General features: G+C 34.9%; 2 protein-coding genes across 4 annotated transcripts; both read right to left on the reverse strand.

Annotated features, from left to right (window-relative positions):
* Positions 1 to 428: 428 nt before the first annotated feature.
* LOC101207963 (pyruvate decarboxylase 1) lies at positions 429 to 3,127 on the reverse strand. The gene is made up of 6 exons (XM_004137652.3): positions 2,522 to 3,127; positions 2,267 to 2,430; positions 1,341 to 1,991; positions 1,132 to 1,249; positions 863 to 1,051; positions 429 to 788 (listed from the first exon to the last, which is right to left on the reverse strand). Exons 1-6 carry the CDS (start codon positions 3,044 to 3,046, stop codon positions 618 to 620), a joined length of 1,818 nt encoding a protein of 605 aa, XP_004137700.1. The 5' UTR covers positions 3,047 to 3,127; the 3' UTR covers positions 429 to 617.
* A 4,552-nt stretch (positions 3,128 to 7,679) lies between these two features.
* Positions 7,680 to 11,949, reverse strand: LOC101208207 (dnaJ protein ERDJ3A). Of its 3 annotated transcripts, none has more exons than XM_004137653.3 (7): positions 11,734 to 11,949; positions 11,460 to 11,515; positions 11,122 to 11,195; positions 10,319 to 10,830; positions 9,888 to 10,229; positions 9,338 to 9,691; positions 7,680 to 8,376 (listed from the first exon to the last, which is right to left on the reverse strand). In XM_004137653.3, exons 1-7 carry the CDS (start codon positions 11,824 to 11,826, stop codon positions 8,089 to 8,091), a joined length of 1,719 nt encoding a protein of 572 aa, XP_004137701.1. In that variant the 5' UTR covers positions 11,827 to 11,949; the 3' UTR covers positions 7,680 to 8,088. The 3 variants fall into 3 exon arrangements, with proteins under 3 accessions (XP_004137701.1, XP_031739427.1, XP_031739426.1); XM_031883567.1 differs by having other exon boundaries at positions 11,122 to 11,217; positions 11,734 to 11,807; XM_031883566.1 differs by lacking the exon at positions 11,122 to 11,195 and having other exon boundaries at positions 11,734 to 11,893.
* Positions 11,950 to 12,307: the final 358 nt, after the last annotated feature.

Below are 12,307 nucleotides of genomic sequence, written 5' to 3' on the forward strand. Positions count from 1 at the left end.
ACAAGATTAAAAGAAATTAAGCAAAGGCTTAGGGAATTTATTCGTAAATTCTTGACCGATCTCCAAATATCATATTATTAAAACCAAGAAAAAGTTCTACTTCCACTTCCATTTTTAATTATGCAAATTTGACGCCAACTCTAAATATTATTGTCTTTTAGGAAGAAAATATCTTCTTTAATATGCAATCTTTTTGACATAGTTTTAAAGTAATCCTCATTGGAGATAAATTATTGTGGTCGATTTCAATTATTTTGAGACTTAAATTATTGCTAGTACAAATGAAGTGTTTTGCAGTCTCACCTTTGTTTACATTTACCAATTGGGCGTTAGATTAGAGGGTTTTTGTTTGTTTTTGTATTTAACCAACATCACGTGAGGAGTACGTGGTAATGCACTAGTGAAAGTTTCTTTTTGTAGCTGAAGAGTGAAAAGCAAGTAAATATTGTTCTCAATAAGATAATCTTCAGAGGAATTTACATCACAAAATACTTCTTTTTTTTTCTAATACAAAATCTCAAATCAAACACTTCCTTTTTACCTAAAGATGACACGGTAATGAGAAAAGTAAATGCTGCAAAGTTGATGGAATTTATTGTTATTATTATTGATTTGTTTTACTGAGGATTGGGAGGGCGGCTGTTGGCAGCAGAGACTCTTGAACCCCATTCCAATAGCTCTTTGCTTGTATCATCCTTGTGAGCAATTACCTCAATGAAACACAAGCAATCCTTTTTGGCATCCGTAGCTGTTTCAATGGCCTCCACAAGCTCTTCCTCGCATTGAACCTGCAACAACAAATCGAATCAAAATCCTTTATATACCCACATATCTCAAACTAGCTAGTTTGATATGGACTTACCTTTGTTGTCCAACACTTTCCCTCTCCGTTGTGGATTGCGTCCACCAATGCCGTGTAGTTCCAGTTCTTGATCACATTATAAGGCCCGTCGTGGATCTCAACTTCAATAGTGTAGCCACCATTGTTTATCAAGAATATGATGGTTTTTTGTCCGCAACGGATCATCGTTGATATGTCTTGTGCAGTCACCTGTGACGTACCAATGATCAACCAATGTTTTTCAATAATGTAAGATCGTGTCAAAGAAATTGATCGAACTAATTTTTTACCTGGAAACTTCCATCACCAATACAAGCAATTACTCTCTTTTCTGGAACAGCTTGAGCATATCCAAGAGTAGCACCAACTGACCAACCAATTGAACCATATTGCATTTGGAATTCATATCTGCAAATAAACAAATACAAGGAAATCAAATTTAAGGATACAAACATAATGGTGAACAAATGAAATAACCAAAATTTCAAACAATGCCCACCCGCATCCTTTTGGTAATTTAAGTTTCTGGCAGTTAAACCAAGAGTCCCCTGTCTCAGCAATCACAGCCGTTTGACGACTAAGCATCTTCTGAATATGTTGGAATAAAATATTAACTCTCAATGGCTCTTTAGGCTCAGCTTTCAAAGGACATCCTTCAGGAACAAAGATTCTATGGTAGTTTTCATATGCAGTAGTGTTGTTATTCACACGCTTTGAAAGGGCTTGAAGGAAATCTTTCATTAGAACACATCCAAATGTAGGTCCATTGCCAATGGTCACTCGATCAGGCTGCACGATAATGGCCTTCTCCCTTTTGAGTAAAAGGGAGTACCCAACAGAGCTGTAATCATTGAAAATTGGCCCGGTAAACAAGTATGCATCAGCAGACTCGACGATCTCGGCACAGAAGGCAGTACTGACAGCACCCCAGTAAGTTCCAATGAAATGAGGATGGTGCTCAGGTACCAAACCTTTCGCCGATGGCATCACAGCCAAGGCATAGCCACAAGCATCAGCAAGCTCCACAAATGCATGACAAGCCTTTGCAACTCGCATTTTAGGCCCACCAACAAGCACTGGCTTCACAGCCTTGTTCAAGAAATGTGCTGCTGCTTCCACTGCTGCCTCTAGCCCTTTTGGATTACTCACTCTGTTTCCATCACAGATATCCATTCAGTAATAAATTCACTCCCTAAACTTTCAAAGAAATTTGAAATTAACCCAAAATCTTGCTAAGTAGGAGAAAACCCAGCAGGTGAAAATCAAGATTAAACAGAGAGAAAACATTGCAAGGTTTAAACACAGGACATTCTGCTATGTCAAGAAGCAAAAGCTGAAGCTGATTGATGAACGTAAATTTAATACTATATCACAGACTCGTATATGAATGAAAGTTTATAATGTAAATTTGTTTAGAGAACTTACTTGGGAGAAAGTGAAAAGGGAACTGGATCACGGCTGAAAGTGGGATGAGGAATTCCAGGCAAATTACAACTAATACTAATATAAACAGGCTTGCTTTCTTTCAACGCAGTAGAAATGGCAGTATCAATCAACTCGTGAGCATCTTCAAGATTATTCACAACAGCCTAAACAAAAAACCAATAAATCCTCTCGTTAATCTAGAATAAGAAAAACGAAAATAATAATAAAGAATCACGCCACAAAATTTTGTATAACCTGAAAGCAAGTAACGGTTTGAAAGCATCGGAGTTCTTGGCTGAAATCAGGGAGGCCAATTGTATGATGAAGGATTCTGTTAGTTCCATAATCGTTGGAGTTAGGTCCACCAACGATACAAATGAGCGGCAAGTTCTCACTATAAGCACCAGCAATGGCATTGAGAACGGAAAGACCACCAACGGTAAACGTGACAACACACGCGCCGACGCCGCGGCACCTAGCATACCCATCAGCAGCATATCCAGCATTAAGCTCGTTACAGCAGCCGATGTTATTAAGCGCAGGCTCGGCGATTAAATGATCGAGAAGGGTGAGGTTAAAATCTCCGGGAACGGTGAAAACATCAGTGACGCCGATTTGAACAAGACGGCGGGCAAGGTGGCGGCCTAGAGTGGCGTCGGATGAGCTAACAACGGTGGAGGGAACGGAGTTTTGGATGGTGCAAACAGAGCCGTTGGATGGGCAACAAACGACGTTGTTTTGGGGTTTGCAAGTGTCGAGTGATCCGATTTTGGTGTCCATTGAAGGAATTGGGAAGAGAGAAAAAGGTGTAGAGAAGAGAAAGAGAAGAACGGTGGTTTTGGATTGATGTGAGAATGTGAAGGAAATGAAGAGGTTTATATATAAAGCGAGGGATTAGCGTGGGAGTGGCAGTGGGTGGCAAGTGGTAACACAATAAACCATTTAACATTATTTAATTAACTAAAAAGTTCAAAATAATAACATTATTAATAATAAACAACAAAAAGCGGTTTTGTAAAAAAGGGGTATTTTTGGAGTGCGGTGATGTCTGTGGATTCTCATGGGTTCCGAATCCCTAATAATTGTAATTCCAATTTGACCACTCAATTTATTTTTTCCCTCCCTAATTTACCCATCTTCCATCATTACAAATAATAACACAACTAATTAATTCTTATTATGCTTTCTCATAACCATAATAACAATAATCTTACCATGTTTTTATCCGTGTAGAATATTCAAATATTCGATTTTTTATACTATATTGATTGATTACTTGTCACATAAGTAACATTTCAGAATTATAATATATATTTACAAAAATAAATTAAATGAACGAACATAATGTGTATTATATGTATTATAGTAACATTAGATTGTTTTAAATCATTAAAATAACCGTAGTTTAATTGAGACTCAAGCAAAAGCATAAGGTTTCATGCATAGGTGAAGGCTTCGTCTTGAACGGTCCACGTGAGTGGGTTCCAACGGCTCCATTTGGTTCATGAAGTGGCTGCGTACACGTCCCGCCTTGAACTCTTTGGGTTATCATCATAAAATGAAATTCCAATTGGTATTAATTTCTTGCATCACTCTTTTTTTTCTTTTTTCAAATATAAATGAAATTGTGGTATTCTTTGTCTTTTTTCATGTGACCATTTTAATTTTTTTTATTCAACAAATTAATTTCTTGGTACAATTAAATTTGAAAAATTCTTTATAAATAAAAAAATTCTAAAACAAAATGGCATTTTCTCTATAATTAACCGCAATCAATCAACTAATATAGACAAACATCTATCAATACTGTATATTTATTTGAAACTATTGTGATCTATCGTAAATAAAAAAAGATAAAATTGTGTTGTATTTCTAAATAAGATGACGTCATTTTATTATGTTTAAAAGTACATATTATTAATGCAATAGATTGATTTGAATGAATGACTAATTTCAAGAAAATAAATAATTAATACTCTACATGCATTGATGCATGGAGATTTTAATTAAACTAATGTTTTCTTAGTTAATAACCAAATTAAATCTTCCAATAATTACATATACGTGTGCGGAAGAATAATATCCAAAGTATTCTCGTGGTATTATATTAATCTGATTTTGGGTTGAGATTTTAGTTTATAAAACATTTCGTATATGAATGTAAATCTAAGAATCATTTCCTAAAAAGGATACATGATTACATAATTTGCAAGCTTAATATTAGGGAAATAAAAGAGTGAATTGAAAACTACAACATGGAATTATGAATGCTGAACTTATTACTCATGTTGACGACCGCAGCCCGAACCCAATTTTAAATTTATATTTGGGTAATTGTAATTATCGGTCATTTTAAAAATAATAAATAAGGATATAGTAACATTTAAAAAAATTGTAAATATAGCAAAACTATTGGTAATAGACTTGTATTACCAATAAATTCGTATGATTTACAACATGGTATATCAGTGTTAAATTTATATCATCGATAAAATTTGACAAATTTTACTATATTTATAAACTGTTTAAATTGTTGCTATATACTCAATTATTTTGAATCTAATTGCTAAATTTACAACAATCTTGAGAGAATTGGTTTAAGGTTTCAATTATTGTTATTCGAATAGACTATTTAAAATCAATCACTAGGGTTTAGGGTTTAGGGTTTAGGGTTTAGGGTTTAGGGTTTAGGGTTTAGGGACTTTTATTTCAAACTTTATTTAAAAGAACAAAACCTTAATATCAAACTTATAAAAAAACGTTTATTTCATTGGGTGAAAGTAACACCTATATAGTACTATATTGTTCCTACATATAACACAACCCTACTTGTTTCAGTACCTACCAACTCAGGCATGTGCCACATTTTTATACTGTCAAATATGAGCATGTCACATAATTAAACAAAAACTTTAGATACTATTTCTTCACAAATTTAATCATCTGTACCCTTCAAAATGTTTATTGTGGCACAGCAGTATACGTATTCTTTTAGTTTTTGGTTTATAAAGTCTTGCTAAGATGCAGAGTTTTATGTATACACACACCTTCGTACAAATTATCCATTTTTTTCTTCAATTTACTCAACACAAAGTTTACTTCTAACAAAATTCTTACATAGCTTTGAATTAAAACATTTTCATTCTATATATAAAACTCATATAGGAGCTTCTCAAACAATTAGTACTAAAGATATCAAAATAATGTGTGGGTTGTTTTTGACTACTCATGCAAACAAATTATAATAAAAGTAAAATTTAGGAAAATCATTAAAAAAAAATGATAAAATATTTACAACTATATAAAATCCAAGATTTTACTATATAAGTCATACATATTTTACTATTTAAAAAAATGTCCTTAAAATTTTTCAAACGAAAATAATATTTTTTTAGGGGTTTTTTAAAATATAGAAAAAGTTTATAAATGATTTACATTTTGTATAACAAAATTATTATAATTAATTTTGGTAATATAGTGTAAATATTTGGTGAAATGATATATTTTTTTTTAGTAGGAGAAGGAAAAGGAAAAATAAATAAATAAGGAAAGCGGGAATTAAAGATGGGGTTATGAAACGGGGATAGGAAGAAACCATATTCTTCCAGCCTTAGTAATTATGGATCCTTCCAGGTTCACTTTATTAAGGCGTGTGAGCTGGATTAACCAAAATTAAATCGTTCAAAACAGACTTAATTAGTAAACGTTAATTGTTAATTACTTCTAAATATTATTTTTAGTGTAAGCTAGTCGTGGGGAGGAAGAAACAAAGGTCAAAAGCGTCAATTAAATGAAAAATAGAAAACAAGGGGAAAGAAAAGGCAGAGAGAGAGAGAGAGAGAAGAGAAGCGAAAATTAGGGTTTATGAATTAAAGGGGTGGCGAGGCGAGTGGGAGGCGGAGGCCCCTTTTATTTAAGATGGTTTAGGCGGTTTTGCTTAAAACCGGTATTTGACTGACTACTAAGATTGGTCTGCGTTTGCGCTGCCAAGCAAGGCCCATGATCGCCACGTGTCATCCACTTACTTCCATTCACCTGACCCAGCTGCCCCACTGTCCTTCCTACCTGTCACCCTTTAACTTTTAACTCAAAAGTATCTCTTCTATATTACATTGCATACTATTCGTCTCTTCCTTTGACGCCTGTCACCTCTCTTTCATACTATAATACGTAATATTATAATGACCTTGGACTTAGGTACTGTGAAGGAGTTTCATGCTACACCAAGAAACTATTTTTTAATCTATGTTTGAGGTCGAGGATCAATATACTATTAATCTGTGTTTCTCCTTTTTGGAAACAGTGGTATCTTTTCAGGTTCGAGGAGGTTAGATTTTGTTCAAGATACGTGAGCCACATATTTCTTTTCTTCTGTTTCTGGATCGAGGGCTTTCTTGGAAGATCGTCGCCTTTTTTCAATATATATTTTGATATTTTACGCTTCTTTTTCAATCATTCATTGAATATTCCATTTACATACAATTGTTCTTTTTTCAAAAAAAATAATTTATATGAATTTTTGAATTATTTAAAAGATTCTTTATATTTAGTTTAAGTTTTTTTTATATATATTTTTTGTAAATAATTTTTATTTATTTATTTGGGTATTCATGACAATTCTTTTTTCTCGTTAATAGGAGCGTGAATATTAAATAGTCTTACATTTAAGTATGGAAAAACAAAATCATGAACTTTTCATATAGAAAATATTAAAAACAAAAACATCAATTTGCACTAAAATACACGACCATTACCCACACACAATAGAATAACTTTTTTTTTTTTCATCTCACAACATTAATTTAATAATACTAAAACTTTCAAAATAAAAAAAAACATTCAAAACATCATATTATAAAACTTAATATAACAACATCATATTATAAAACTTAATATAACAACTCAGTACGCACCTCAATCTAAAAAAATAATAACAATCGATATTATTTACAACATAATATTAACAGATGGATAGACCATAAATGCCATTTAAAACACCTTGCATAAGATGACGAAATTTTAAAAAGCAGAAACCAATTCAGAAAAACTATATTATTCAAATTCCAACGAAAGAAAGTGACACGGTCCTCCCCGTGAAGTGCATGTGATATTCCTCTCTCTCATCCGAAGTCCATTAATTTGATTTCTGTTTATTCTCCTTTTTTGCTTAAATGTCAACAATGAAAACACCCATTAATGTTCTCTTCTCCTTTTTCTTTTCGAACGCTCCTTAATTAAATATAATTTTACTTTTCAGGTATCCTGATTTTAGGAAAATCAAAATCAAAAGAATTCTTTAAGGCTGGAAATGAAATCAATAGTTATAATAAGGTGAAATCGAAATATGACCGTAGGATAGTATTTGTATATTTGACTGCGACGTATCCTCTCCATGTTTGGAACTAGTCCGAGATGATGGGAAGCTTTTAGATTTCAAAAGCTTTAGTAACACACTTGGGCCTTGGGCCTTGGGCCCTATGTGAATTAGACTTGGACCAACTCCTACAGTTTCAAAGCCCAAAACCAAGTTGGCCCATTCCACTTCACACCTTCTCCAAAACAAATTGTAGAACAAAAAATACAAGTAAAGTTAAATTTAATTACATAAAGTGTTCTTGTTCCTCCCATCTTAATTTACTTTGGAGGTTAAGACGCTACGAACTCAAAATGCAGATGGCAAACATTTCCTTACAATGCAGATGCCAACTTTTTCAATACTTTCTTTCTACCCTCCGATGATGTATACCATTTTTTCTAATCTATTCATAAAATGTACATAAGACCTCAAAAATACAGTCTGTGAATTGTTAATGGCAGACCTTTCACTTCAAGATGGGTTTCTGGTGGGTTTTTGTAAATGTAACGTCCCCATTAAGTACTGAGCCGATGAATTTTTCGACTTCTTCTTCTGTTATTTCATCCAAATATGCTGCAAATTTCCCTTTTCGACGTTTGTAAGCAATCAAAATTTTATCGGATGATTTGAATCCTGCACTGTCGAATGCATTTAGAAACGATACTTGCTTTGTTGCATCTACAAGAGCATAGGATACGGTTTCCTTTGAGCCGGGCGTAGAGTTCTGCCGCCTTGACAGTGTCTTCTGAGAGACCTGAAAATTTTAAATCAAGAGAGGAAAGAAAATGTAAATATATAACTGCTAGAGACCAAAACCAAAGCACAGTGTGTATTGTCGATTTGCACTCTCCATTTTTGGGATTTCCCTGGAACTCTAATCACTCACCCGAATAATTCTCACTTCCTCTCTTTCTTTTTCAACAAACTTAAACCGATTATTATAATACTTTTCGGTCTTCATAACCTACTAATATCCCCATTGGTATCCTGTTAGCATTCCTATAAATAACAAACAGGCGATCAAAGCAAAAATGCAGTGGCTCCGGACCCTGTTAGTGCTTTCAAGATTCATTAGGGTATGCAACGATAATGAAAGGTTCGGGAAAAACCTGAAGAATTGATTAGTTGAATGCCTATTTAAATGTTCCAGAAGTTATACCAAAATCACTCGAGAGACTGAACTTAAATAATTCCTATTAGACTGTGCATTTTCATATTTAGAATTCAAAGGCACGAAGGTGTACAACCAATGGTAGACTCCATTCAAGTAAGTAAAAACTACTTATGAATCAACCGTGAAAATAGTGTTGAAATAAGAAAAGTAAAGAACTACAAGTTAACCAAGTAGTTTGAGGTGCTTAGATGCTCCCTATCTTGTGGACTCACACTCTAGCTAAAACCATCCTACACTATACCAGTATTCCCTGCCTGCCCAGCCTTTTCCACTCACCCTATTTATAGCTAATCACCCTAACAACTTCCCTGGTTTATTACTCATATACTATATTAAGCTTACTAATTCTGTCCAAATCAATGTAATCCAGTCAGATAGTCCATCCAGACTCGGTCTTGATAGAAATTTTATAGCCAGTTAGAGTTGCCGTTAGAGCCTCTGAAGCTCCTTATCCAAAAAATGAATGAAATGGCAAAGATGTGTTCGATTTCCATCCGAGTCGACTGGAAAAGTAAATATACTTAAATATAAGTGTTCTCACCATATTTAGGATCGATTCCAATTTGTTCCTTGCTTTAGAAGATCTGAAGGCACCAATAACACAAACAGGAGTCTTCTCCCCACAGACGGAATCAAAGTTGGACCCAGCCAATAGAGGGATCTGATTCTCTCCAGAATCAGATTGTGTTCTGGAAGCTGGCCTTGACGCTGCCTTCCTGTTCTTTTTCTCAAAACCATTAAGCAAATTACTGAGATCATCAATGGCAGACTTCAAATCCTTCACATTAATCCCTGTTCTAAGAACATGCCTCTCCCCATTTGATAACCAACCCACTATTGCTGGAAGGGCATCAACTCCTAACTTCTTTATAGAAGGATCTGAAGCATACGTGACCTGTGAAATAAAAAATAATTATGTTATCAATGTACGGAAATGATGCACCTCCAAAGAAATAGCCCACAAAAACTATGGCATGGTTAGTGATATAAATTTAATTGACGCTGATAGAAATAGAATCAATTAATCAACACCAATTAACAGATACTAGCTGCGTACAAGAAAAAGATGAGCAAGCTCAGGTCTAAAATACCTCTGCATCGTAGAAATTGAACTGCTTGCGAAACAAACCGCTAAGGACACGCCAGATGACAGGTGTCTCCTTTTTGGTAGACAAAAGCATTAAAGTGGGTAGTCCTCCTCTATTGCTGGAAGAAAAATCGAACTGCTTCAAATTGACCCGTTGCGAGAACCTGGGAAAATGCTCTTGACAAAAACTTTTCAAACTCTTCACAGCAATGTCCCCACTGTACTCTACCAGAGAACCCTCACTGCTTTTTATGTATGAATATACAAATATCCTGGGAGTCCTATGAGGGTAGATGCCGAGGTCTTTGCAGAAAGAGGACTCTGAGTCACAATCTATTCTTCCAACCTTCAAATCAAAAAGTAAAACAGAAAATGAGAACAGTGACCAGTCATCAAAGCTATTCAATTTTAGAAATGTGTTGCTTAATCTACCACCTTTAAAGCCCCCTGCAATGAATTGGCAACTTCCTCTATGGTTGATTGAACGTGATCCAGCCCCTTCAAAGATGATGCGGTTGGAAACAAAAGCCAAGTCATTCCCTGGTCCACAATTTCTTTCTTTAACGATTTTTTATTAATGACCTTGATGCTTGAGGAACTTTTAGGTCCAGATTGAGCCTTAGAGTGACCACCAAAACTACCCTTACCCTGGAAGCCACCTCCAAACAAATTGGAGAATATATCTTCCGCGCCAAATCCGAAGGGATTTGAACCACTAGGCCCACCAAAAGAAAATGAGAAAGACTGTGAACCTCCCTGTCCACCAGTACTCTGCCACTGGCCTGGCCCGAAGGGCTGCTGACCCTGTCTTCCTCCTCCGTTAGTAAAGAATGTATATCCACCACCTTGATCCCCTGAAGAACCAGGGCCAAATCCAGGGGCACCTTTTTCATCACCATACATGTCAAAATTTTTCCTCTTCTCTTCGTCTGATAAAATCTCGTAGGCTGGAGAATGAAGAAGTAAGGTCAATTGTCGTGGAAAACTAAAATATTTTGACCAGATAAGAACAAAGCGAATATTAGACATTTTGGTGTATTGGTAGTAGTAGTTTAGCCTGGGATATTCATAAAACAGCATTATTTATTCACCAATGTTGAACCACATGAATCAAGTTAAATATGCACTATTCAACCAAAAATCATCCGACTATTCAAAGATAGAGAGGGAAAAGAGATTAACTCAGCATAAAGTCCCTGTCAAAAAAATACGTTAATCAAACAAAGCAAGTAATATACCGTTATTTATTTCTTCAAACTTCTGTTGTGCGCCTTTTTTATTATTTTTATCAGGGTGATACTGAAGAGAGAGCCTGCCAAGGATTCATGAAGACCCTAACAAGTGAGAATAACTAACCCATAAATGAAGTCAAAAATAAATTTCTGCATAACCAATAAAATTTGGGTGATATTGGAACAAATCAAATATCAGATAGGAAAATCAACAAAATCCAGCACAATATTAGTCCCAAATGATATTCAGTGAATAAGAACTCATAACCAAGAAAATTCTGCCATGAGCTAACACAACCACATGAAGTTGAATCAAAATTTTGGAGAGAAGTCACAGAACATACTTGTGGAAAGCTTTCTGAATTTCCCGCTGACTCGCATTCCGCTCAACTCCGAGAACCTGAAAACAATTTTTTTAAAAAACGCAACAAACATGAGCCATTCTATAACATCGCCACAAAACTTCAATACTCCATAACAACACGCCTGATAAATTCTTGAGTTACAAACAATTAGACGAAGATCAAGCCGAACATCAAAATAAAAAAAAAAACGCCGATTAACAACAAATGTCAAAATGCATCAACGAGAGAAAAACTTAGAACAGATTTTCGTTACCTTATAAGGGTCCATTGTTTTGGCTTCTAAAGACAACCGAAAGAGGAACAGAAACGCCATAACGAAGATGATCGATGCCAAGCGAGTCTCCATGATCAGATCAGACAGAGATTTGCAACTGATGAGTTTGAAAATTGGAATTTGGTAATTGGGAAATCAGAAAAATGGAGGGAGAAATCAAACGCCGAGATGCAAATAAATATATGTTCCTTCCCGTTGCCGAGAGAAATAGAAAAATCGAGAGCCTTCGATTTTTGCGAAATCAGTAATTTGCTTGCGTGGCAGCTCCAAGTCATACCACGAAATCGGACCAATGAGAGTCGAGAGTTTGCTTATGTCACATCTTAAATTCCAATTTTAAAATGGGCCGGGCCAAAAATTTAATGCATGGGCTCGTTCATTTTGATCCCACTCAGTTTAGCACACGATCTAGCCCAGAGCCGAGGCACAGGTGGACTCAATAATATACCCTTACCAAATTATTAGCGGGAAATTGCATCAAGTGAAGAAAATGTGTATGAAAAAATAACACCCGCTATAACTAAGTAATTAGTGATATCATTATTATTATAAG

The sequence above is a fragment of the Cucumis sativus genome, chromosome 3 (genome assembly GCF_000004075.3).
Source record: "Cucumis sativus cultivar 9930 chromosome 3, Cucumber_9930_V3, whole genome shotgun sequence".
NCBI classification, from domain to species: domain Eukaryota; kingdom Viridiplantae; phylum Streptophyta; class Magnoliopsida; order Cucurbitales; family Cucurbitaceae; genus Cucumis; species Cucumis sativus.

Coding starts and splice junctions, on each gene's coding strand:
- LOC101207963 (XM_004137652.3), bottom strand. CDS start 3,046: ATGGACACCAAAATCGGATCACTCGACACTTGCAAACCCCAAAACAAC. Junction 1,052..1,131: donor TTGGTGATGGAAGTTTCCAG/GTAAAAAATTAG, acceptor GGTACGTCACAG/GTGACTGCACAAGACATATC. Junction 789..862: donor GAAAGTGTTGGACAACAAAG/GTAAGTCCATAT, acceptor TTGTTGTTGCAG/GTTCAATGCGAGGAAGAGCT.
- LOC101208207 (XM_004137653.3), bottom strand. CDS start 11,826: ATGGAGACTCGCTTGGCATCGATCATCTTCGTTATGGCGTTTCTGTTC. Junction 11,196..11,459: donor ATTCAGAAAGCTTTCCACAA/GTATGTTCTGTG, acceptor AATCCTTGGCAG/GCTCTCTCTTCAGTATCACC. Junction 10,831..11,121: donor GTTTGAAGAAATAAATAACG/GTATATTACTTG, acceptor TTCATTCTCCAG/CCTACGAGATTTTATCAGAC.